Source organism: Meles meles, chromosome 15 (genome assembly GCF_922984935.1).
Source record: "Meles meles chromosome 15, mMelMel3.1 paternal haplotype, whole genome shotgun sequence".
Lineage (NCBI taxonomy): Eukaryota > Metazoa > Chordata > Mammalia > Carnivora > Mustelidae > Meles > Meles meles.
The window spans coordinates 20,002,733-20,027,870 of NC_060080.1; the positions used below are offsets into that span (position 1 = coordinate 20,002,733).

General features: G+C 39.5%; 1 protein-coding gene and 1 non-coding gene across 11 annotated transcripts in view; both read right to left on the reverse strand.

Moving 5' to 3' along the window:
- Positions 1 to 25,138, reverse strand: part of DTNB (dystrobrevin beta) — a 262,585-nt gene that overhangs the window by 165,101 nt on the left and 72,346 nt on the right. For all 10 annotated transcript variants that reach the window (XM_045979068.1, XM_045979067.1, XM_045979063.1 and 7 more), the window contains 2 exons: positions 11,856 to 11,941; positions 955 to 1,109 (listed from right to left, as the gene is read on the reverse strand). In XM_045979068.1, the coding sequence (XP_045835024.1) occupies positions 955 to 1,109; positions 11,856 to 11,941 (241 nt within the window). The remainder of the gene's footprint in view (positions 1 to 954; positions 1,110 to 11,855; positions 11,942 to 25,138) is intronic.
- Positions 7,534 to 7,681, reverse strand: LOC123926211. The gene has a single exon (XR_006815171.1). It is a non-coding gene; the product is annotated as a U4 spliceosomal RNA (small nuclear RNA).

The window sequence follows — 25,138 nt, forward strand, 5'->3', positions numbered from 1 at the left end:
TTGTGCTTTTCTGGCCCACAGCAGTGACAGTGGGTAGTTCTCAGTGCAGCCAATCGGGGGACGGGGATATCAGTCTGTTCCTTTTCCTAGTGACAGGGACTTTGATCACTAGGTTAATGTGGATCTGACAGGCTTCTCTATTACAACATAGTAACTTTCTAAGGTTACTATGTTTCCTTTTATAATTAATGAACATCTTATAGGGAGATACTTTCAGACTGTGTCAATATCCGACTTCCATTAATCTTTCACTTATTAGTTTTAACAGACTTTTTCTTAATTCCCCACTTTCCATAATGTCTAAGTTTAGCATGAAGTTCCTTTTATCGCATGTCTACTGGAATAGATGAAGCCAGAGTCAACATCCACTCTGCTCGGAGTCATTTGAGGCACAGTTAAGATCTCAGGAATTCATACATACAACCTCAAGGGCAGGACTGCACAAGGACACACAAATAAAGAGGAAACTCAATCTATCTTTCCTTCGTATGAAAACGACAGTGTGCCCTTGAGGGATTCTGAGCTGGCAGCTGGGAGCTGTGTAGCATTCCTTGTCTTCAGTGCTCAGGAAAAAAACGGTCCAGTATTGTATAGAGTTTTATGCCAAAATTCCTGTATTTCACAGCTTAAAGAACTCATTCAGGAGAGTAATACATGTCCAGTAGCAATAATATAAACACTTCATCTTAAACACTTTTCTTTAAAATGTTAATAATTTAAAATATTTCATAGGTTATCATTTTTCAGGAAAGACTCCCTTCTCCCCAAAACCAGAATTCTCAGAAGAATTTTTTATAGGCCCTCTTTTTCATGCCCCTCCCACTTAAAGGTCTTTTTTCTCCCCTGCTCAAGACTTTATGTCCCTAGACTAGGACAAATCTGGTGAAATCTGATACAAGATGGAGGAATGAATGAGTGCTCTTCTAGTCCTAGATGTTACAAAACTGTCCTTACCTGCTGTGGAAAACAGGTGCGGACTGAGTGTTCTGTGTAACCAAAAGATGGCCCTTCAAAGACAGCTGTTGGGAGCTTCAGAACTTCCTTCAGAAACTGGTCAAACTTGCTAAATATCATTAAGCCATTGGAATCTGACATCTGGGAGAAAACATCTATGAGAACAAAACCAAATAAAGTCAAACTAGAAAGAAATATCAACTTTTTATAAATAAATGACACTATGTCATTTGTATACAAGACTAAAAGGTATCATTAAAAATTATCATAAAGCTATTACAATTTTTAGTTAATATGTATTCTCCTTATTAATACTGTGCAGTTCCTTTACTGACCAGGCCCCTCTCTCCCACCCACTTAACATATACCTAAACATCAAACCAAATAGCCATTCATGTAGGTCTACCTACCTACTCTTTTTGAGTGTGCATAACTGGATGATATTTAACTTTTTGTTTTATTTATAACTAACTTTGTTCTGAGAAGAATTTGTAGCAGCATGCTTTTATCTCTTAGCATTTATATATGTGCTTATATAAGACATATCCATGTTTGGGTGTATGAATATATTAGCATATTGGTTATGGGGAATGAAATTATATTCTATTTATATATTCAGATGCTAATAATGTAATGAATACCTGTGACAGAATAAATTTGAAGGAAGCATAAAGCATGTTTAAAATATTCCATTCAGTGAGTTCCAAAGTAGAATAAAAAGAACTCCCATAAACTCTTCTATTCCAAAATACTTTGATACTATAAGATCTTATTTTTACCATAAAGTCTGACTCAAGCAGATGGGAAAGAAATTTCCAGTAATACTATTTCTTTATCTTCTTGGAGAGAGTCTCCTCTCTCCAGTTAATTCTTCCTCTCCTCTCCTCCATGGTTGGGGAGAGAAAGAAAAATCACTAGCAGCTCAAAATCACTGTGACAAAGAAATGTGACCTAAGCTTTTTTTCAAACCACTGTTTGAACAAAATGAGTGAACTAAATATGCACAGAAAAATCATTTTCTGAGGCCTTGCCAACAGTGGCATTTTGAAAAGTCTTATTCTATATATTCACAATGAATAAGAATACTAGAAATATATATGTAATTGATATGTTACATACAAATATGCATTTTTCCTCAGGTTTAATCTGAGGTGTTTATCTTCAAGCACTAGGTGTAAAACAAATACATTTTAAATACATCAACCAAAGAAAGATAAAATATTAGAATATCAACTCCACAGAATAACCTTCTGGGCACTAGAAAACAGGAAATTGGGGCGCCTGGGTGGCTCAGTCATTAAGTGTCTGCCCTCAGCTCAGGTCATGATCCGGGGGTCCTAGGACTGAGCCCGCATCAGGCTCCCTGCTCATTAGGAAGTCTGCGGCTCTCTCTTCCACCCCCAACCCCTGCTTGTGTTTCCCTCTCTCACAGTCTCTCCCTGTCAAATAAATAAATAGAATCTTTAAAAAAACAAACAAACATACCAAAAAAAAAAAAAAACCAAAAACAAAAAAACGGGAAATTATCAAAGGAATGAAAGCCTGCAATGTACCCTCCCGAGGTAGCTGCTACTCTATAGTTGAAGAAAAAATACAAAATAGTCATGGTGGGTGGGGAGAGTCAATGAGAGTCTAAAAGAACTATGTGGTCCTAGTGAAAAATAAAGTCAATTAGTTAACAAATACAAATTAAGTTTCTCCTATGTGCTCCAAGTGTTAAGCACTCTGTTAGGTATTGTGAAACACAACAAAGAATTATGATATACAGTCTTCATGCCACCAAGAAACTTACAGTGTAATAACTGAAAAAAGTAAGATACATATGAAGCAAATAGGAATAAAGTGCTAAACTGACACTAAGTGGAACAGAAAGAATAGAGGCATAAAGATACATGTTAAGCCTCAGTATTTGTCAAGCACCACAAAGTTACCACAAGTAACCATGCTAAGGCTGCCTATATCCACCCAGTATTAATTATTTTCTTGTTTCTTAGTAACAGAACATTTATTTTATTTTGTGCAACAATGTAGCCAATAACTAAGGTTAAAATTTACAGCCTCCTTTTAGCAAGTGGTGGTCATGTGACTCAGTACTAGCCATTGAGACTACCATAGATGAGCTGTGAAGGACCTCCAAGAAGGCTGGTTAAGGAAAGCTGGAAAGTATGCCCTTTTTGCCCTGTCATGCTCTCCCTCCTTTCACTATCTGAAATGTAGTTATGATGGCTGGAGCTCCAGCAGCCATCTTGGAACATGTGGCAAGTGCAGTTTTGATACAGAAATCATGCTCTAGAAGGGTAGAAAACAAAGGTAGAGAAAGTCTGGGTCCCAGATGAACTACCATATCAGTCCTGGACTACCTAACCCTGGAGACGTCTTTTTTTTTTTTTAAGATTTATTTATTTATTTGACAGACAGAGATCACAAGTAGGCAAAGAGGCAGGCAGCAAGAGAGGAAGGGAAGCAGGCTCCTTGCTAAGCAGAGAGCCCGATGCACAGCTCGATCCCAGGACCCTGGGAACATGACCTGAGCCGAAGCCAGAGGCTTTAACCCACTGAGCCAACCAGGTGCCCCTGGAGACTTCTTTTATAGGAGAGAAAAATAAACTTCAACTTTTTTTCTTTGTTTAAGACACTATTATCCTGGGGTTTTGTTTTCAAGCAACAATCCCTAATACTAAGTGGTACTATACATTACTAAACATTACCTCATTTTACACTCATAAAATGGTAAGATGTATGTATGTACATGCAATTACTTAAATTTTATAGATAAAGAAACTACAGAAGGGTCAATTTGCTTAAGGCAAAAAAAGTTGGTAAGTAGCTAAGTCAAGATCTAAAGTTATACTTCTCTGACTCCAAAGAAATTCCATCATACCACACAGCTTTTTCAAAACATAGTTTAGAACAACTACAAAAACACACAGGTAGGAATTGCCACGAAAGTTCAAAAAGAAAGGAATTTAGAAGCTAGGCCTTGAAAAGTAGAAATTGCAATGATGAGATCAAAACGGGCTGGAGGTGGGAGCTGGAGGACACAACCAGAGAAGAGGAGGAAACTCTTTATGGCCACTTGTATTTGTTAGGGGAGATAAGCAGGAAACAGTGCACTGAGTGCATTCTTCAACAAGAAGTTAATTTAGATTGAGAAATAAAGGGAAATAAAGACAGAATAAGAAGGGTATCTAGGTGGCTCAGTCATTAAGCATCCACCTTCAGCTCAGGTCATGATCCCAGGGTCCTAGGATTGAGCCCCACATCGGGTTCCCTGCTTGGTAGAAAGCCTGCTTCTCCCTCTCCCGCTTCCCCTGCTTGTGTTTGCTCTCTCCCTGTCTCTCTCTGTCAAATAAATAAATAAAATCTTAAAAAAAAAAAAAAAAGACAGACTAAGAAAAGTATCTGCTATGAAAGAAAACTTTTAAAGAGGAAAGCACTTTGAATTTGGTTTAGAAACTCTTACATAGGGGAGAAATATTTAAGAAAACTAAGTTTTAATAAAATTAGACTCTTAGTGACCAGCAAAATGGATAAAAGAGGAAGAACAGGATTGGAGAGATCAGCTAGTATACCCTGTGAATAATGTACAAATGAGGTAGTGAGTGCGTGAACTTCAGAAGTGATAGCGGGGGAGAGGGGGGTGGTCACCTCCAAGATATTTCAATGCAGGAAACTACAGCTGATGGCAGGTTGGGTTAGGGAAAAAGAGGAACTTAAGAAGTTAGGATTATTCTAAGTTTCTAGTATGGGAAAATGCTGACAACCCTGACTGGAAAAAAAAAAAAAAAAGATAAAGATATTTAGCTTTGTACATAAGTGTATTTGAACCAACCAGCAAATGTCCAGGTAGAACCATCCTGCAGGCAGTTAGAACCTGAGTACTGGGCCACAGTTCAAGATACAGAGCTTTGAAGATATGGCCAAGTATGCGAAGAATTGATGCCCTTAAGGAGGGGAGCACATGGTGATTTCATTTTTGAATAAGTGGGTGCTATTCTTATAAGGAGGAAAATAACCTGAATGAAAAAAAGAGTCAGTAGGAGATGTGGCTAGGTGCCTACGACTCAATGTCTCTTTTCCCCTGCTGGCTCCCCAGCTGAACCCTGTGCGGAGAAGGTAATGTGCTCCACTGAAAAAAATGACCTCCCAGTCTCTTTTGCACAATGTAACCCCGAAGTGGATTTCTGGGAATGCTTCTGCTTTCCTGACTGAGGCATTTCTTTCTTCTGTCTGCTTGGAAAGAGAATGTAATGCCCATCCAGTGATCCCTTACAGTCGTAGGAGGAAAGCCACGCGGAGAGCAGCACAAGAGGATGGAACCTGAGTGTCTGAGGACATCCTTGAGTCATGGGACCAACTCTGACTCACCAGACTCTGGGCTTCTTTTTATGGGAGAAAAATAAATCCCAGTGTGTTTCGGCCACTGTTAGTTTTTTGTTGTCACTCAATGTATTCATGACTGATAAATCAGCCTGTGATTACATTGTGCTCACTAACTAAATGGTAGAAATATTCAAGACGGGAAACTAATGCTACCCAGTACGTAAATACATGTATCTACGGTTTCACAACCACAAAAACGTGTGTGTACATCCGCACCAACAAATCAACACCTGACTCATTCAGAGGAATAAAAGGGAGTGACTGGATGATAAAATGACTAACCTCTCCCTCAAAAAAGTATTATTTTCTGTTACACTTGGTTACCATGCTAAATAATATATTCAGAGTAGCCACTTTTTAAAAAAATTCCTTTAAAAAGAACTATAACTTAATAGGGCCACATCACATTTACAAAAGAACAAGCAGAAACATGTTTCTTTGTTTGATTTAATAAGAGAAAGACATCTAGAACACAAATTGAAGGCATAGTGACTTCTTATTTCCGGAGTTACTGGTTTACAACGGTATTTTTTTAAAAAAAGATTAAGCTTCTTTTATCTATAAGAAAAACAGTATAAAATTCCTGCTAATTTTTTTTATCTTAAATGAAGTATAACAATGAAAGCTAGTGTGATTTACTACACACAAATAAAAAGATCTCACCAAAGAAATAAATAAAAGACAATAAAATTTAATAAAAAATTTTAACTAATTCTCTTAATTAAAGCCCTCAACCCTTCCGGCATCAAGGGACTAAATTACCCCCCCAGAACTCTGGCTAATTTCCCCAGTAATTCTCTTTCTATTTATACACCTCTGAAAGAAGGTATGCTAATTCCCCATTAGTTGTTTCCAGAAAAAAATGTAGGCTTTCTCCTTTGTGAAAAACCCACAATCAAGTCCCTAATACTTATGTATACATACTTTAAAAAAATGTTCTGTCCTTTGTGTAATGGCAAAATAATGTTACCATTCTACCATTATCACATGTTTCCATTTTTTTTTTTCTTCTTCTGGTGATAATGACCCTGGTTTTACTCACTGCATCTATCAACACTTTTTTTTTCTCCCCCCATAACAGATCACTTACTTTTGTAAGATGATAGGGTTGTTTACAATAAAGTGAAGTCTATAAACGGAATACCGTTTTCTTTTATATGTTAGCTTTCTCTGGTAACTGACTCTCCCGGCCTATCATCTTTCTACCAACTATGTAATCTAACCACAAAAGCATGTATATACATCTGCATGTTTATAAATACTATACGTAACCAAATCCAAGTGAATATTTTATTCCCAAACTCATGAATATTCCTACATCGTTCATGAAGTCAGAGCAAGGCTGAAGGATAGGCGTTAGCACGCCTTGGGCCTCTCTGCAGAGCTGACTCAGCCGGTAACTACTTCAGACAAGTCTCAAGTCTTCCCTTGGTTTTGTTTTTCTTTTTCTTCTTATTGATAAAATACCGATTTAGGACTTATCTCTTACTTGCTTCCAGTTCTAGAACATTTCGGTTATAGGAGAAATGCAAATGTGAACATCACTCATTGAGATTCAACCATCATTTCTGTCTAATGACAAGAAGGGATGGTTAGCAGAAACCAGCCAGGGTAACTGCAGTGACAGGCAGTGGAGAGACTATTGCAGAGGAGGCTAAATTTTGAACGGGTGGATCCATTTAATTATAGCTGCAAAGGATGGCCTCTCTACAGTCTGTTAGTGCAACAGCAAGGAAGCAAGCGATGGAAATTCGGTGAGAACTGCCAGTTCTGAGCACAAGCAGCAGCTCGGATCATCTTTTCTCCAGCTACTCCAAGTGTGGTCTATCAAAACCATGCAAAATATTATTACAAAGACATTCTTATGCTACAACCCAGAAAAAATACCTGTTATCATTTTGGTATACTATTTCTTTCTTTTCCTATGTGCATAACAAATGTTTGTCTAAAACTATATTACATTTATGCATTTTGATGTGAAACCTGTTTTTGAGAACATTATAGGCAGTCACGTGGGGATCCTGCTAGAACTGAGCTCTGAGTTTTGCACACTGTCTCAAGTTTTCACCAATGATAAAAAATGCCATAACAAATATACATAAAATTTAGGGTGCACTCTGATTAATTCCTCTGGGTAAACTCAAGAAATAGACTGAGTCAGTGGATATGGGTATTTTTACAGCCTTCCTGATATACACTGTTAGACCGTCCTTCAAATGCTAGCACCAGGTTTTTAAAGAATTTAAAAATCAACTACATGAATCATCTGCTCCTGTCTTTTAATTAGCAATAATCGTGCCTCGAATAAACCTCATTGGCTACGATACTGCCACTGCGCAAAGCTTACTCCTATCTTTTAATGCAAGACAGATGACGTCTGAATAAGAGACCAAGTTTCTTAGAAAACAAACAGCAGAATTGGACAAAGTAAATAAATCACATCAATTAAATGACAATTAAATGACGAATCATAAATAATGGGCTTTATAGCCTATAGATTTTGTCCTTTGAGTTATTTTTAGGGTTTCTGACATTACTGAGTTTTGATCATGCTTATAATTAAAGTCTGTATTCTTATTGTAAATCACTGGTATTTCGAATCTGACCCTAAGTTAACTGTGAATCTAGGATATGGTCCCTAATGGCTACAACAGTGAATTATTTCTATAAATGAGTGCCTGCTGGGGACAGAAACTCTCTTAAGAGAGACCTGAAAATCTAATCAAGAAATATTTCAAGCTTAAAGTACAAATATTGGTTAAGTTGTTCTAAATGCTATCTTGACCCCAAAACAAGCAAACAAAAATATACCAAATAAAAAAGGGGGAGGGGAGGAAATTACAGGGGAAAAAATTCTAAAATAAAAGGTAAAGTGCAGGGGCGCCTGGGTGGCTCAGTCGTTAAACGTCTCCCTTCAGCTCAGGTCATGATCCCAGAGTCCTGGGATTGAGCCCCACATCGGGCTCCCCGCTTGGCGGGAAGCCTGCTTCTCCCTCTTCCACTCCCCCTGCTTGTGTTCCCTCTATCACTGTGTCTCTCTCTTCAAATGAAAAAATAAAATCCTTAAAAAACAAAACAAAAAAAAGGTAAAGTGCAAAAAAATCAAAATAAAAGGAAGAAAAGCAGAAACATGAAGTTGTATTACATAAACATGAAAAGCTCATTTAAAAGGAACATTAACACAGGTAACAGCAGAAAGTGCGGTCAGGGCGGGAAGATGGAGAAAACAAGAACTAAGCCAACGGAACAAGCCAAGAGAAGGTGGTGAAGAATGTCACAGTGCAGTACAGTGCTCTAGCTCACCTCTGTCTGTGCTATTCTTCAGCCATCACAACTAAGCAGGACACAGCTGGGACCCGGAAAGCTAGAGAGAAAAGGATTCCTACAGCACCCAAACTGCCAATCCCACAACAAAAGCTCCAGTCACCTACACTCAAACCTTAAATAGAATGCTCAGAAATTTGCTTATGTTTTCCCCATATTAAATGTAAAACAGAAGCAAAGAGAAATTTCTAGAGACTGATACTCTGATAATCCCGTGGCATTTATCAGTGATAAAGGGGACACACACACACCATCACCACTGTTCCCACCACCAACAACATTCTCAAGAATGGAGAAAATAGTCGTCTGAAAACATCAGAAGGGACAAGTAACCCAGAGCCTCACAATTAGCCCCAAATGCAGCAGAAGATGATATCCCTGAGCTATGAAAAATATGTAAATTATAACCAGCGAGCTCTGTATGAATCAGGACGGACAGACCACATGTAAACGGGTTTCCACTCTGGATGATTAAAATTAAGAAGTGGAGACAGGCCTCAATACCTGAAAATTTTCCTTATGTTAAACATCTCATTCTCGAGCCAAGATAATTAGTACAACAAAAATAATGAATGGGCAAGAACTACATGGTCAAGAACTATAATTCTGAACGTGAAGACGATAAGGAAACCATATGTTAAGTCTCTCTGCATGATCCGAACACGGTAATTACTGAGCTCGCACGGTTGGTGTTTCAGCCACCCGCATCTGATGTGCAATGAGTGATCTGGCATTCTGAGCACACACACCTGTCACACCGGCCTGTGCAGGTGCCCTCTGTGTCACCTGAATACTGGTCACTTGTATTTCTCCCAGAGCTTCAAAAGCCACACTAAAACAACAACAACAAAAACCTGCCATCACCTGGATCCCTTCCACATTTCACACAATACTAAAATTTGCACTTCTTCACTAACGGTTACAACAGAGAACGGCAGTAATTTTAGGACTCAGTCAACAAATGATATTTGGCCAAACTTTGGCACTTCCTCTGTGCCAGGTCCCAGCTCAATGACGTAAATGTGGCAGATTTAACCACAGAAATTTACAGACACCAGAGTTACCCACCGTGCGGTTATATCACCAATTTTCCACTTTTCAGCCACTTTCTCCAGTATTAATAAAGATAGCAATGTATATTCTTTACCTGGTGTCACTATCATTAAAAACAGATAAAATTCCAACTTTCTTTTTCTTTGTGTCTGAATGAAATACAATTTCATCCAGATTATATTATCTTCCTCAGGCAAACACTGTGCTAGAATTAAGAAAATACTGTGAAATTTCAGCCTAATATTTTGAGATACCAGGTGAAAAATACTCAGAAGAGTGTTTAATAAAACTGTAAGTTTTATTACTAAAAACTTTTTTTACACTGCAGCTGAACTGAAATGAAGATAAACCAGATAACAGCTGACCAAACACATAATGTAAGACCTTAATCCTTTAGAATATTTATATCTATATCCGGTGAGCCATCCAGCTTTCCAACTTTCGATGTCACGGTAACATATAAGAAAAAGCACAGAAAATAAATGTACCTATCAAGTCATCTGGCCCAAAAGCCCGTGCTTAAATCTGACCAAGTCTCTAGATCTTCCAATTAAAACAAAATCTGTGGGACACAGAAGAGCATCATAGAGATGCGATCATGAAAATCCAGTCCATGACAATGCTATATAGGATAGATGACCCAGTTTCTTCAACAAAGCAATTCATAGGGTATCTCAACACTTCATTAAAACCCACAGCTTCAATCTCACCTCCCTGAACCTGCCAGAGTTTCTTCCTTACAGCATGGCACTTTGATCACTGTACTGTATCACGAGTGTGCCTCCCATTACAGGATTAGTCTATGGAGCACAACAAAGTACCTTAGAACAGGGCCAGGAAGCTAGACAGCCTGAGCTGAAATCCCAGCTTCAGTCCCTCAGTTAACTCATCTATAAAATGGAGAATATACCACCTGCTGCTCAAAGAAATTGAAGCATTCAGTGAGAAAATATATGTAAAGCACTTAGCACAATGCTTGGCATACCTTAGATAGTAACTATCTAATGAATGAATAAATGAAAACCATACACAAAAAAATTAAATAACTCTGAATTTCATGTCCGCTGATTTCATTTAACTTTATGGTATCTAGGGAACAGTAAAATGACAAGATGGCCAACAGTAAGAAAAAATTTAGGAAAAGTAACTGAATAACAACAAAAAAAGAAGCAAAAAAACAGACTGTAAATTTCTAAAATAACTAAGCTTAACTCTAAGCTACTAAGGAAAAGTTTAATCACAGTAAATATCACCTGATGAAGAATAAACTTATTTTAAAAGGGGCTAATCTTGACCAAACCTGGTAAAAATAATCATATTTATTTTCTAACAAAAAGCACTCAACATAATCATCTGCAAGCAAAATTTTGATCATATGGAAAGCATTTTTAAAAGACTTTTTAGGGGCGCATGGGTGGCTCAGTGGGTTAAGCCTCTGCCTTTGGCTCAGGTCATGGTCTCAGGGTCCTGGGACGGAGCCCCGCATCAGGCTCTCTGCTCAGCAGGGAGCCTGCTTCACCCTCTCTCTCTCTGCCTCTCTGCCTACTTGTGATTTCTCTCTCTCTCTCTCTGTGTCAAATAAATAAACAAAATCTTAAAAAAAAAAAAAGACTTTTTAAAGTGAAAGAAGGGAGACAAACTGTAAGAGACTCTTAATCTCACGAAACAAACTGAGGGTTGCTGGGGGCGGGGGAGAGATAGGGTGGTTGGGTTATGGACATTGGGAGGGTATGTGCTACGGTGTATGCTATGAAATGGGTAGGCCTGGTGATTCACAGACCTGTACGCCTGAAGCAAATAATACATTATACGTTAATTAAAAAAAAAAAAGAAAGAAAGAAAAAGAAGACTTTTTTAAGGTCAACATTACTGTTCTGAATCTCTTCAGTTTCATTGCTTTATCCCCCACCCCACCCCACCCTAAAAAACTAAACTAAACAAATTACTTCAACCAATTTTTCCGTCTCAACAGTAGGTGGCATAACGTACATACTCTGAGCCAGCTGCTACAAAACGAACGATGTAGCACAAACAGAAAAGTTCAATATGGCATCATCCAAAATTCTGAAAACATTAACTTAAAACCGTTCAAAGGTCCTGATTTGAAGATACAATTTTTCAAATAATAGGAAAGTACTTACATCTCAATTTGTCCAGCATTTTTCCACCACACATGGTTGCTAACATAGCTTTAACTGAAAATACGGTCAACTTGCCTCGGCCCTCACTGCAAAATAAATTATATTAGAGACAATTGCTATCTGGAACCACAAAAGCAATCAAAGGTATCACTAAATATCACGCAATTAGTAAGCTGACTCTTACCCTAACATGCAACAATATTACCTTGGATTTTCAGAAACCTTTGGGGTTTTTTCCTTTGTAGAAATAAGCCCTCATGTACGTTAGGTAAATAGTGTTAAAACTACCTGAATTATTTGGAAAGGAGCTTTACAAACATTCTGCAAAGAAATTTCTACTGGCTCTGTACACAGAGGCCAAATGGATGAAACAGAAGTAAATTTCGCCCATGAAGTCCACAGCTGAGTTGTTTTAAGCATTCAAAACTGAGGCATCACCTTGTTTGAATAATTCAGAAATGTGTCCTCCCACCATGATAACAATAGTTTATTGTTATGTACTAAACCCACAGGGTGCACACTGCTATAAAGATTTTATATTACATTCATCTTTGTTTTTACTGTGACAGGTTTATGTGACACCATGTGTTTATCCTAAGAAGCTTGATGTATCTGTCTCAGATCCTCCCAGGCCACCACTGTGAGAAAGTGGAGGGGAAAGGATGGTAATATTAATTCTTTTTCAGTGACTGGAAAGATGAAATGTGGAACATACATGAATTATCACCTGCAGAGCCAAGGCAAAGTCAGCAAGGCCCCCTGACCTAACACGTCCACTGCTCCGTCCGTTCAGCACGCCCTGGTTTCACAGCAAGTGAAAACTTCACTAGCCAGTTTTTAAAGTCATCACATGCAAACGAACAACGGGCTTTTGTGTTCACTTTATGAAGCATGTGCGTACAAAGTTTCACAGTAACATAGCTTTACAATAATGAGAACTGTACCATCTCAGTTTTGTACTCTTTTTTTTTTAAGATTTTATTTATTTATTTGACAGACAGAGATCACAAGTGAGCAGAGAGGCAGGCAGAGAGAGGAGGAAGCAGGCTCCCCGCTGAGCAGAGAGCCCGATGTGGGGCTCGATCCCAGGACCCTGGGATCATGACCTGAGCCGAAGGCAGAGGCTTAACCCACTGAGCCACCCAGGCACCCCTTTATTTTCTTATTTTAAAGATATTTATATATTTATTTATTTGAGAGAGAGAAAGTACGAGAGTAAAAGAGCACAAGTAAGGGGAGTGGAAGAGGTAGCAGGAGAAGCAGACTTTCCACCAAGCAGGGAGCCCAGTGTGACGCTCCACCCCAGGACCCTGTGATCATGACCTGAGCCAAAGGCAGACACTTAACCCACTGAGCCACCCAGGCGCCCCCCATCTCAGTTTTGAAAAGCAAGTGTCATCCTATCTATCTTGACCGATGTTCCCAATAGAGTGTCTTCCATTTTCCAAAACTTTTATACAGTAAGAGCACACCTGGAAGGCAGATGGTCCATGAGCCTGAAGGTTCACAGTGCAAAGATCTCCAGGAAATACTAATGTTTGTTACAGTCGGATTTTCACCTATTACACCTCACTAAGGTTATTCATAAGATAAAACCGGAATCCCTACAATGAGCAAAAATTAGAATGGGGTTTTTATTTTACCTTTTAAAGATCTTATTTTAAGTGATCTCCCCACACACAACGTGGGGCTCAAACTCACAACCCAGAGATCAAGGGTTGCATGCTCTATGACTGAGCCAGCCAGGCACCCCAGGATGGGGTTTTGAAAATACACAGTTCTCTAGAAATACAGATACTGCTGCACATGTTATAGGGCACCTGCCAACAGAAGGACTACGCCCTAGTCAAATACCCATGGTGCTGTATAAGCAACGTGAGTAGCTACAAAGAACATCAACTAGGAAAAGGAATGGATTTCTAAGACTGATACAGAACTTTAATGGTGGACATTTCTTTTTGGTCACCAACCATCTAAATGCCTGTATTTAATACAAGTCTGTATTTAAGCATGCCCTATCTTCTGGGACCCATACATGTCCCACCACCAGAGTGTGAAGGAGGAAGAAAAGAAAGCGTCGCCTGTCTGCCTTCCCATTTTCTTCAACACTAAGACATGAGCACATGCCACAAGCTCCACCAACAAGATGCACCCACTTGAGACCACACAGAAAACGATTAGCTTTTTAGAAGCTGGACCACCTGGCCACACCGGGAGGGCTTCCATCCAGCTTCCTGAGGCAGCCAAGATGGACTCCCCCGGCAGCGCCACAGCCCAGCGGCCGTGGCGTTCGGAGCACAGGCAACAGAGTCTGTGCCCCGGAGAGGCGGCAGACGTGTCTCCGTGAGACCCGTTTTGTGACACAATCGTGAGGTCTATTTTGCTTGACAGTGGGGTCATCAAGCCCACTTCCCCAACCTTCTCCGGGAGTCTGCAGGTCACACAGATCCTTTTAACAGATTAGCCAGAGGTGTGGCTTCTATTGCCTACAGCTAAGAACCCTGATGGATGCGGTTTCTATCCTGAAACCTGGAAAGATGAAGCAACAGAGAGAACATTCCTGAAGGCCAGAGTGCGAGGAGGCAAGCCTGATGACCAGCAGAGCAAGAACGAAGACGAAGCACGCCAACAGCAGATGAAGCCTTGATGCAGAGCGAAGATAAACTTGCTCCAATATTTTTTTGTAGACACTGACTTCATGATGTGAGAATATCCAGAAGAAAGTAAAAAATAATCTTAGAAGAGGTTTCCATAAAATTCAGGCTACCAGTGACCTCTGGGAGAAAGGAGAGGAGTGACAGAAAGGAACACACCGGGGCTCCCAGGTCTGACAGTACCCTGTCCCCCCGCAGCGGAATGTGTACATGCGGCATGGGCTCCAAGGTGACATGTCACACTACGCTTCATTTTAGGTCTCCTTCTGTAGGCATTTCCTAATTCCCAATAAAAACTGTTTAAAAAAGGGGAGCCTGGGTGGCTCAGTGGGTTAAAGCCTCTGCCTTCGGCTCAGGTAATGATCCCAGAGTCCTGGGATCAAGCCCCACATCAGGCTCTCTGCTCAGCGGGAAGCCTGCTTCCCCCACCCCACGCCCCGCCCCCCCCCCCCGCCTGCCTCTCTGCCTACTTGTGATCTCTCTCTCTGTCAAATAAATAAAAATCTTTAAAAAAAAAAAAAGCTGTTTAAAAAATGAATCCTGGAAAGTGAAGGTTACCATTACTGGACACAGCTAATGTTAATTAAGGTGGAAAATGAAGGGAAACCCACAGGCTAAAAGACATTTAAGATATATAAACAGCATGCATAAAATTTTTCATAATAAAATGCATAAAAACAGTCATCTAAAGAAATGAAATCTTGCCTTTTGCGACGATGTGCATGGAACTAGAGGGTATTATGCTTAGCAAAATAAGTCAATCAGAGAAAGACAACTATCATATGATCTCCCTGAGAGGAGGAAGTGGAAATGCAATGTGGGGGGGTTGGGGGTAGGAAAAAGAATAAATGAAACAAGATGGGATCGGGAGGGAGACAAACCATAAGTGACTCTTAATCTCACAAAACAAACTGAGGGTTGCTGGAGGGAGGGGGGTCGGGAGAGGGTGGTGGGGTTATGGACATTGGGGAGGGTATGTGCTATGGTGAGTGCTGTGAAGTGTGTAAACCTGGCGATTCACAGACCTGTACCCCTGGGGATAAAAATACATTATATGTTTATTAAAAATTTTTAAAAATTTAATTTAAAAAAATAAAAAATAAAATGCATAAAAAGAACAAAAATATTAAAAATACCAAGACCCAGGCCCTATCCTTAAATGCCCATTGAAAGAAGATTGGCTATTTATGCTATCATAAAAAGAATGAGAAATAGTAGTGAAAGATAAAGATTTATTTGCAAGATAGATTACTAAGTTAAAAAAAAAAAAAGGCAAAACATGGAACAAAGTGATTGCTCTAAGGCTGTCTACCATTCTGTGGAAAGGATGTTGAAAAAAATAACACTGGTTGTGTCCAGGATGGAAAGAAGGCAGCCAAAGGAAAGCAGGGCAGTGTGGGTACTTCTCACTTTTTATTATTATTTACTATTTATTATTATTATTTATTAAACAGGCTTATGCTAGAAAAGATGGTTCTCAAGTCAATAATCTTAAGAACACTAGAAAAAGAACAGCAAATTAAACCCAAAACAAGCAGAAGAGAAAAATAATGTGCTTAAGAGCAGAAATCAGTGAAATTAAAAACAGAAAAACAACAGAGAAAAATTAATGAAATCAAAAGCTGGTTCTTTGAATAAATGAATAATACTGATAAATCTCTAGCCAGACTGACTAAGAAAAAGAGAAGACACAAATTACCAATATCAGGAATGAAAGAAGGGTTATCAACCATGCATTCAACAAACATGACAGAAATGAGGAAATGTTATAAAGTCCATAAATTTACAACTTAAATGAACTGAACAGACACAAACCACTCCTTGAAAAACACCCGCCATTACAGCTCAGGCAAGAACAAACAGGTAACCTCCACAGGTCCATATCACAGAAACTAACTCTGTATTTTTAAGCTTTCCAAAACAGAAAGCTCCTCATGCAGAAAGCTATGCTGGTGAATTCTAAACATTTAAAGAAGAAATAATTGCATTTCTATGCTAACTCTTTGAGAGATTAAAAAGAAAAGGAGAGAGAGTAGAAACACTTTCCAAATCTTTTATGAGACCCACATTATTTTGATACCAAAAACACAATAATCTATCACGACAAAAGAAAACAAGCAGGTATCCCACACAATGCAGACACAAAAATACAGATCTCCACACATGATCTCCCACCCATCGCACCATGAATCTTCTCTCTGCCTGCATGTATTTTTGGGGTGTGCAAACATATGTGTGCTTAGCACTGCATATTTTGGAGGGTGAGGGGCTATGCATGCACATGTCAGTGGGTAACTCAACAGGATAAAGAGAATATACAGGCATGGTTAGGGTGTTTCAAGTAAGGAGAAAGGAGAGGCATTAAGATTAAGGACCATGAGGACCTAAAGACAGAGAGATCTGGGAATGATGTTTACTGAGCCCTTGCACTCAAGAATCTATTAGTACATCTGTCTAGAAGTACATAACTGTGCACCCCCAAAATGAGGCAGTGGGTTCAGGTCTGAACGATGAACTCACCTTCCCCACTTACAAACGCTTGCCATCATTTACAACTTTAGGTTCAGAGTTTCAACCATCAAAAGGTTTATTCACCTTTCGAAAGGAAATATTGATATAAGCAAATTAATAAATGGTATAGTTAAAGAAACTAAGTACTTATTAAAGATACTTATATAAAATCTAATCACCTAATAAAATTAGTGAGGAGTCTTCTCAGAATTCTTCCTGAAATCACATTATTTATATTTTTCTCTTCAAATAGAAAAAGTCTTAGCTCCTTCCTCTCAACTGTTTGCTTTGTAGACCACACGTCAGCATTTTTTCCTTTGCTCTGAATGCTTTTCTTGGCACTGAGGCTTCTCCGTCGACTTTAAGCCTGAATAAAACTTCCCATAGCTGCCCCCAGACAAAGCAAAGGGAAAGTGTCCCTTTTACTGTGTTTTCCTAATGTTGCATTAGCACGCCTGCATTCTTGCTCTGCAATTAGAGGTGGTGGAGAAGGACTGCAGCCACTTAGCAGCCTAATACGCTGTGATTACATCCGTTATCTAATTGATTCTTCTTGGAAAAACTCATTCTCAATCCTTCCCACCAGACATCTGAATTTAATCTGTATACACTAGTCAAGTTATATTTAAAACTGAAGAGTTAACTGCCCCTGGCCGTGGCATGTATAACCTCACCAACATCTGTCTTTTCAGTCCTTTCAATGTAAAGTCCAAGTTCATCCCAGAATCAGTTCTCTGCAAACAGAATGCAGAAAAGATATTTAACCAGGTTTCATCACAAAAAAACAAACAAAAAAAAAATGTGGCTCAACTTAAAATCTGGCCTATGATAGCTGCAGAGTTGATTAGTAGGTCAATATTTAATAAGTAACACAACAGTGAATATTAACCCTTACATAAAATGAAAGGACAAACAGGTAGTATTTGTTGAGGGTGACGGGAGAGAGGAAACTTGTTATTTTAACCTCACCCAAGCAGTCTCTCCAGGGAGCACCCTCCCTCAAAAAGAAACATCACGCTTCTCTTTCTCAGACCTCCCTGCATGATTCACTCCTATAGACCTATCATTTTACAGTCTGACAATAAACCATGCACATGACTTCTAAAAAGAGTTCTTCTTATCCAATACTGAGAAAACACCATGATTAGCTCTGTGCCAAGCTAAGCAGACAGTGAGTCACCCTGAATGAACATTATCGTGTTTTCACATGCAGGTACCTTCAGAACCTCTGAAGTCCTCACCTGTGCCCTCTGGACGGGCGTTTGCTCGTTTCAGTTTCGCCAGGTCTCACATTCTGCCTATTTTTCAAAATATCTGAGCTAACCTGATCTGGATGCTGTTTACAGCTTTGCACTAATAAGAGCTTGCAATTTAAATTAATACTTTTGAAAACAAGACTAGGGAAGCATTTTTTTACTTAAGAAAACGAGCTGTTTCTACATCTTTAACAAACAGTCGTGGATACTGCCAACCATAAATTAGTACTTCCCGCACAAAAAGGGACTTCTACTTTAGAAACACTGTTACCAGTCCAATTACCACATGTAGTTAAAAGTAATAAGAGCATTTCTCTTTGAGTCTCAGAAACTCATGTTTTTCCAATTAATCTTAATTTACAAAGCTTCACAGTGAATGGATTATGCAATAATCAACTGCAAATCAAGCCTCCATTTGGCAAATGTCAAACAGCTTAATCAAGTAAAATCAACTTAGAATATTATTCAATTTTATCACAATCAGAGCGCCTGCTAATTTTCATTTCGACCTTACAAATACTTATTAAGAATTTAGCGTTGTGATTATTGAGGAATCAAAGAAACATAAGGTAGAATCTCTGCTCTAAGGGCTTTCGATCTTATTCCTACACTTCTGAAGCAGTTCAGAGCGTTTTATAATTTAAGGTCAAAATAATGATACAGATGAATGCTGTACGTCATCTAAGGAATGAAAATGGGATTGGCGATTTTAAGGCTACACAGTAGGTAAAAACTCGAGTGGGGTGGGGGTTGGCTATGTGTGTGTGTATGCTTAGTCATGTTGGAAAAATTGAAAAGTGCCTCAAGTAGCTTATTTAGAGCTTGGTATGGGCAGGGAATTAAGGACTGATGCCATTAGAAGTGAGGAGTAGGAATCTCATTCAAAAACCACAGAGAGTTTTGGAAGGTTCTTGAGGTGGGAAGTTACGTGACGAAAATAGTGTCTTAATCAGATTAATTTGGAGGTACTGAATGGGCTAGAGAAGTCTCTGTTACTACCTCTCTCCTCACTTTCAGAGAGAAACAAAGGCAAGGAAAAAGTCACACTCAGAAAAAGTGTGCCCTTTCTTGCCTTTTCTTAAAAAAAAATAAAGTGTTAAAAGGAAACAGTAAGATAAGGCCAAAATAATAAGCAAAAAGAATTTTTTTCTCTGAAATAGTAACTAATGGTGAAGCCCTTTTGCAGGTTTGCCATCCCGAAATCAAGAAGATTCTTTGAAAATTAGCATGAATGCCTGACTTCTCTTGAAAGAAAAACTACAAAATAAAGAGTAAGTGATGGGAAGAGTAATAAGTGAACTTCAAGTTCACTCAGTTTTGGTCCCTGAATAATCCTGCCACCCAGTCCTATGACTATGGTGGTGACATCACAAGACATCACTGGACATCCACATGGCAGTGTAGGGGATGCGAATAGGCAGCAGGCTGCCCTCCTCCACTCACACCCCGGTGGCTGCTTTCTCTCCACTTTACACTAGTTTTCCCCTTAGGACTTCACCTTCTTAAAACATCCAAACCCGTACACCTCATTCCCCACCAGCCCCTGGAAATCTCCTAAAAGAGCTGCGCTTCCATCCTTGGAAGAGAGAAATGTGCTGCTGCTGTGGGCGTCCAGCTCTTCCCTCTCAGCCCGACTTCTCTCCTACTTGACTATGAGCAGAGATAAGAGCAAATACTGTACATAAATACAGGAAGTATTTGTGCCTCCCAGGATAGTATAGTTTTGTTTAAAAATCACTAATGAGGGGGCGCCTGGGTAACTCAGTGGGTTAAAGCCTCTGCCTTCGGCTCGGGTCATGATCCCAGGGTGCTGGGATCGAGCCCCGCATCGGGGGTCTCTGCTCAGCGGGGAGCCTGCTTCCCCCTCTCTCTCTGCCTGCCTCTCTGCCTACTTGTAATCTCTGTCTGTCAAATAAATAAATAAAATCTTTTAAAAATAAAAACAATTCAAAAAATAAAAAAAAAATTTTTTTTTTAAATCACTAATGAGGAAGACTGTTACCTAATATTCTTTCTTTAGCAACGTCCATTCCATAATATGCTAGCTGGGCATATTCAGAATTTAAGGAGTACAATCACTTATTTAAAATGAAATTGTTTAGTTTTGCTTTTTGTACACAGTTTTGTTTTTAGCATTTAGTATTAAGAGAGACTTATGGAACTTTTAAATATACCCAAATTAAGTCGCTAAAGCAAGATTCAAAAACAGTTCTTAGCCATATTTCCAAACTACACAGCAAATTTTTCCATATTGACCCATCAAAAATTAAACACATAAAACTCTTTACACCAAAGAAATCTTTAGATTGTTCAAAGTAGCAACAGTGTTTTATACTAAGTGTTATTTTAGATGATAAACAATAACCTTGCGCCTTCCACTGACATGTTCAACAATGATGTATTTTGAAGATTTAATCCAAACCTAGTTTCATTAGATGCAAGATTTTTTTATAGGTTTGTTCCATTTAAAGTCTAACTTTGCTACATTCCAAGCACTATTATTTCTTAGAGCAAAGACCTGGGGGGGAGGGTGCACAGAATGTGTGCATTCGAATATTTGCACATGAAATAATGACACTTGAGTTTGTTTCAAAAGAAGCCAAGGAAAGGGGATGGGGCAAGGGGCAGAGCCTGGGGACACAGATGAAATAAGATCGATGATGTACTGTAATTACCAAAGCTGAGTGATAGATGCCTTGAGTTTTATTATAATAGTCTTGCTATGTTTGTATATATCTGAAGTTTCTCATTAGAAAACATTTTAAGAGAGATACCTGGGTGGCACAGTCGGTTAAGTGCCTGACTCTTGAATTCGTGCCAGGTCATAATCTCACGGTCTTCTGTGAGGCTCTGCGCTGAGTGTGCAGCCTGCTTACGATTCTCTGTCTCTCCCCCTGCCCGACCCTACCTTCCCCCAAAAAATAAAAATCAAAATTAAAATAACATTAAAAAGTAAATATTTTATGAAAGAGATATCCTAAGAAAAGTAAAAAGTCAAGCTACAAAGAGAAGGTATGTGCAACACAGAAAGGCAAGAAAGGGCTGCTACCTGGAAGGTCTAAAGAGCCCCTATAACCACCACAGGAAGAAGGAACAACACACCAGAGTGGGCAAAAGACATGTACAGGCACTTCACAGAAGTAATATATATGGCCAAGGTACACACAAAGACATGCTAGAGAAACAAGAAAATGCAAATCAAACAACAGTGAGATGTCACTTAGCAAAAACCGAAAAGTCGGACAACTGTAAGGCTTACAGAAACAGTGTGGATCAAGAGCATCTCTCAGGCATCGGTACAGTTTGCTCAAATAATTTGACCCTGTCCTCTAAAGCTGAATCTCATGCACCTCCCCACCAATGAGCAACTCCATTCCTCAGGTTAGGATCAAGACAGCAGTTTCGAACACCTGTACGCATGTACCAGGACACACATATGAGAACATGCCAGACAGTGTTGCTTTTCAGAACCAGAATCCAGAGAACACAGAACGTATAGTAACACAACAGAGCGTTATGCAACAGTGAAAATAACCGAACTACAGCTGCAGGCAGCATGAACAAATCTGGAAAAGCTATTATCGCATAAAGACAGATCATAATACAGACAGCATGACTTTATTTTTGCAATGAGCAAAAATAATTGCAATTAAATAATACTGTGCTAATGTCTATGTGGAAAAAACTGTTCTTTAAGAAGCAAGAACATGCTAACACAAAATCAGAATTCGGTTCACCTTGGTTACGTGTCGGTCAGTGGGATGGGACAAGAGAGATAGAGGTAAGTTAGTGCTCATGTTCAAGTTCCCAGGTTAGATAGTGCAGCTCACGATGTTTATTATTCCTAAGGACAGATGGGGGGGGGGGGGCGGGGAGAACGCACAAGCCGAAAGATCGGTTAGAGGCCATGCCAGCAGCTCAGGCAGAAGGGGATGGGCTGGGCAGTAGCCGTGGGGCCGGAGAGATGCACCAGGAATCGAGATTCAAGACGTAGAGGTGACAGACCTTGGTAACTGGCATGGATGTGAGGAGGAAGGAGGAGGAAGGAAGGGCCTAAGTGAGTCTTACAGCTTTCAGATCGTGGAAGCTGGGTGGAGAGCGGGGCCCATTTGACAGGAAAGGGAGCCACAGGTTGGTGACACACTGCAAAGAGTTCCCAGGGCACACGCCACCGTCTCCCTCAAAGCCAGTCCGACCACGCCCACCATAAGGCAACAAGCCCTGAGGGTGAGAAATCAATCACCCTCTGCTCCAGAGACACAAACCCTGATCCGTTTGAGCTAAAAAGCATAACACCGACACACACATGGCCCGAACACACATTTCTGGAGGGAGGCTCGGACGCCTCAGTCTGGTGTTGAGAGAAGCCGGCTCTCTCCGGTACCTCCACAGGGAAGGGGACATGGGTCACCGCCGACAGCGGGCATTTCCGAAGTAGCAAAAGGATGAAGCTGATACAAGAGGGGGGCAAAACCATGCCTGCTACGAAGAGAAGAACCGAAGCCAGAGCTCTGACGCCAGCAGGACAGAGGGCTGGCCCACCTCCGGCCCTCAGCGAGGGGAGCCCCTCCTCCTATGGCCGCAGCAGCCCACGAGAGCAGGTTCCCTACTGCCAGCAAGAAAGACACCGACCCTACGCAGACGCAGACGTCCGGGGTGGAAAGGGAGTGTGTGAATCACAAGCCCTGAACAATGAAATTGGCTTGACTGGAGAAGGGTAAGGAGATTTCCTGTCCCTCATGCTGGGAGTTTCGATATCTCTCTTCTTAATAAAAGAAGAAACAGGGGCGCCTGGGTGGCTCAGTGGGTTAAGCCTCTGCCTTTGGCTCAGGTCATGATCTCAAGGTCCTGGGACTGACTCTCTGCCTACTTGTGATCTCTGTCTGTCAAATAAATAAAATATTTAAAAAAGAAGAAGAAGAAGAAGAAACAGTTGATCATAGCATCGCCTGTCGCACCGTGGGACCAGAACACATAACTACCGATCCTGTCATGCTGGGGGCCCAGCAAGAAGGAAATGAGGCTACCAGATGTTTTGACTACTCTTCACAGCTTTTACTGATGTCCTCCACAGAGAGGCTTACAGTATTGTTCTCTGTGTTTTTCGTTGTCAAAAGTAAAATATTTTAAATCTTTGGCATTAAAATAAGTTAATTCCTAATGAAATACTTGAGGGAGAAAGTCTGGATCCTATTTGTTTCTCACCGTAGTTTTATAGTCTTATAATCCATAATAAACAGGAAACAACCCGGCTAAAAATTTGACTGTGAATTTAGAGATTAGGGGACTTAAGAATAATTAAATAATTGTTGCACTCAAACTTTAACTCAAGAATTATGAAATACAAAATCCCAAGAAGACTAGTTAAAATCAATAACTAGATACTCTACATATCAAAGGGACTCTCGAGCCTAATAAAGAGGCCAATGAATAGACTAATATTTGGAATGTTTCTAAACAAAATGCTATAATTTTCAAAAACAAAATCCCAAAAAACCAGATCCCTTCATTTTAGCAGTACATGAGAGCCAATTTCAAATTACTGAAGAACAAATAAGATATTATCATATATATAAGAGTTCAAGATTTGCAATGATGTGAGGATTGATTCTGATGCCCGTGGCCAAAGTTTTCAATACAATATGACATGAGAATTACCAAATTCACCACTGACATACTACTGTCCTTCCTCTTCTTAACTCACTCATCTTTTTTCAGTTTTGTTTTGTTTCGTTTTCCCCCTAGTTCTCTATAGTGTGCTTCTCTACTGACCCATCTTCATGTAACTTACTGTTTGCTTATTCTTTTCTTTTTTCTCTATCTGGATGTGTCCAGGTGTCTGTAACCACATCCCAGGACTCCTCTGCACCTTCGGCTTGTAAGTTTGGTCTTCCTGTTGTCTCTTACTGTCTCTTTGCTCTTCCTTCTCCTTCCTTCCTTAGCCATAGTATTTAACTTATTTGACATGAATATGGAATCAAAGTTTATAATCTCTTTTAAACAGTAAGATGACCTTTTTTTTAAACAGTAAGATTTTTTAAGCAGTAAGATGACTTTTATCTCTGACTTAGTAAAAAAAAATTGTTTATTGAATTGATCTGTGTTGTACAACCCTGAAGTGATTTACTCAGTGAATCAGTGTCATGATAAGGTGCTGCTTATTCACCACAGAATAACCATTTTTACTAAGGTCTTTGGATCAAAAGACTCATTCCCTGAACAGTATAAAATTAACCTTAGGGATTCACTAGTCTAAATTACTAAAAAAAAAAAAATGGCATTCAAGTTCTGGAACTTATGTCTCATGTAGACTCTTGTTTTAAAATTTCAAATTTCCTGGGGTGCCTGGGTGGCTCAGTTGCTTAAACATCTACTTTTGGCTCAGGTCATGATCTCAGGGTGCTGGGATCGAACCCTGCATCAGGCTCCCTACTCAGCTAGAAGCCTGCTTCTCCCTCTCATACTCCCCTTACTTGTGTTCCCTCTCTCGCGGTGTCTCTGTCAGATAAATAAATAAAATCTTTAAATAAATAATAAAAATAAAAATGTGAATTTAGTGAGTGCCTACACTGTAATTTGGCTTTGACACCTGCAAACTTTTACAATGAATTCACAGAGTCTTCAATATTATAAAGTGTAATGAATAACATTTTACAAATGTATAAAATCAAAATAGGTCTATGGAGAGAAAAAATGAAGCAGAAAGAATTCACCCATCCAAACTGGATGATCGACAATATAGCAGAAATCACAAATCTAAACTCTTGCTTCCTAGAATATAAACATTAACTTTTGTAGCTCTATCACTTATGATTTCTTTTTGTTTCTTATAACACCAACTTCATTCTCCATGAATACAAAT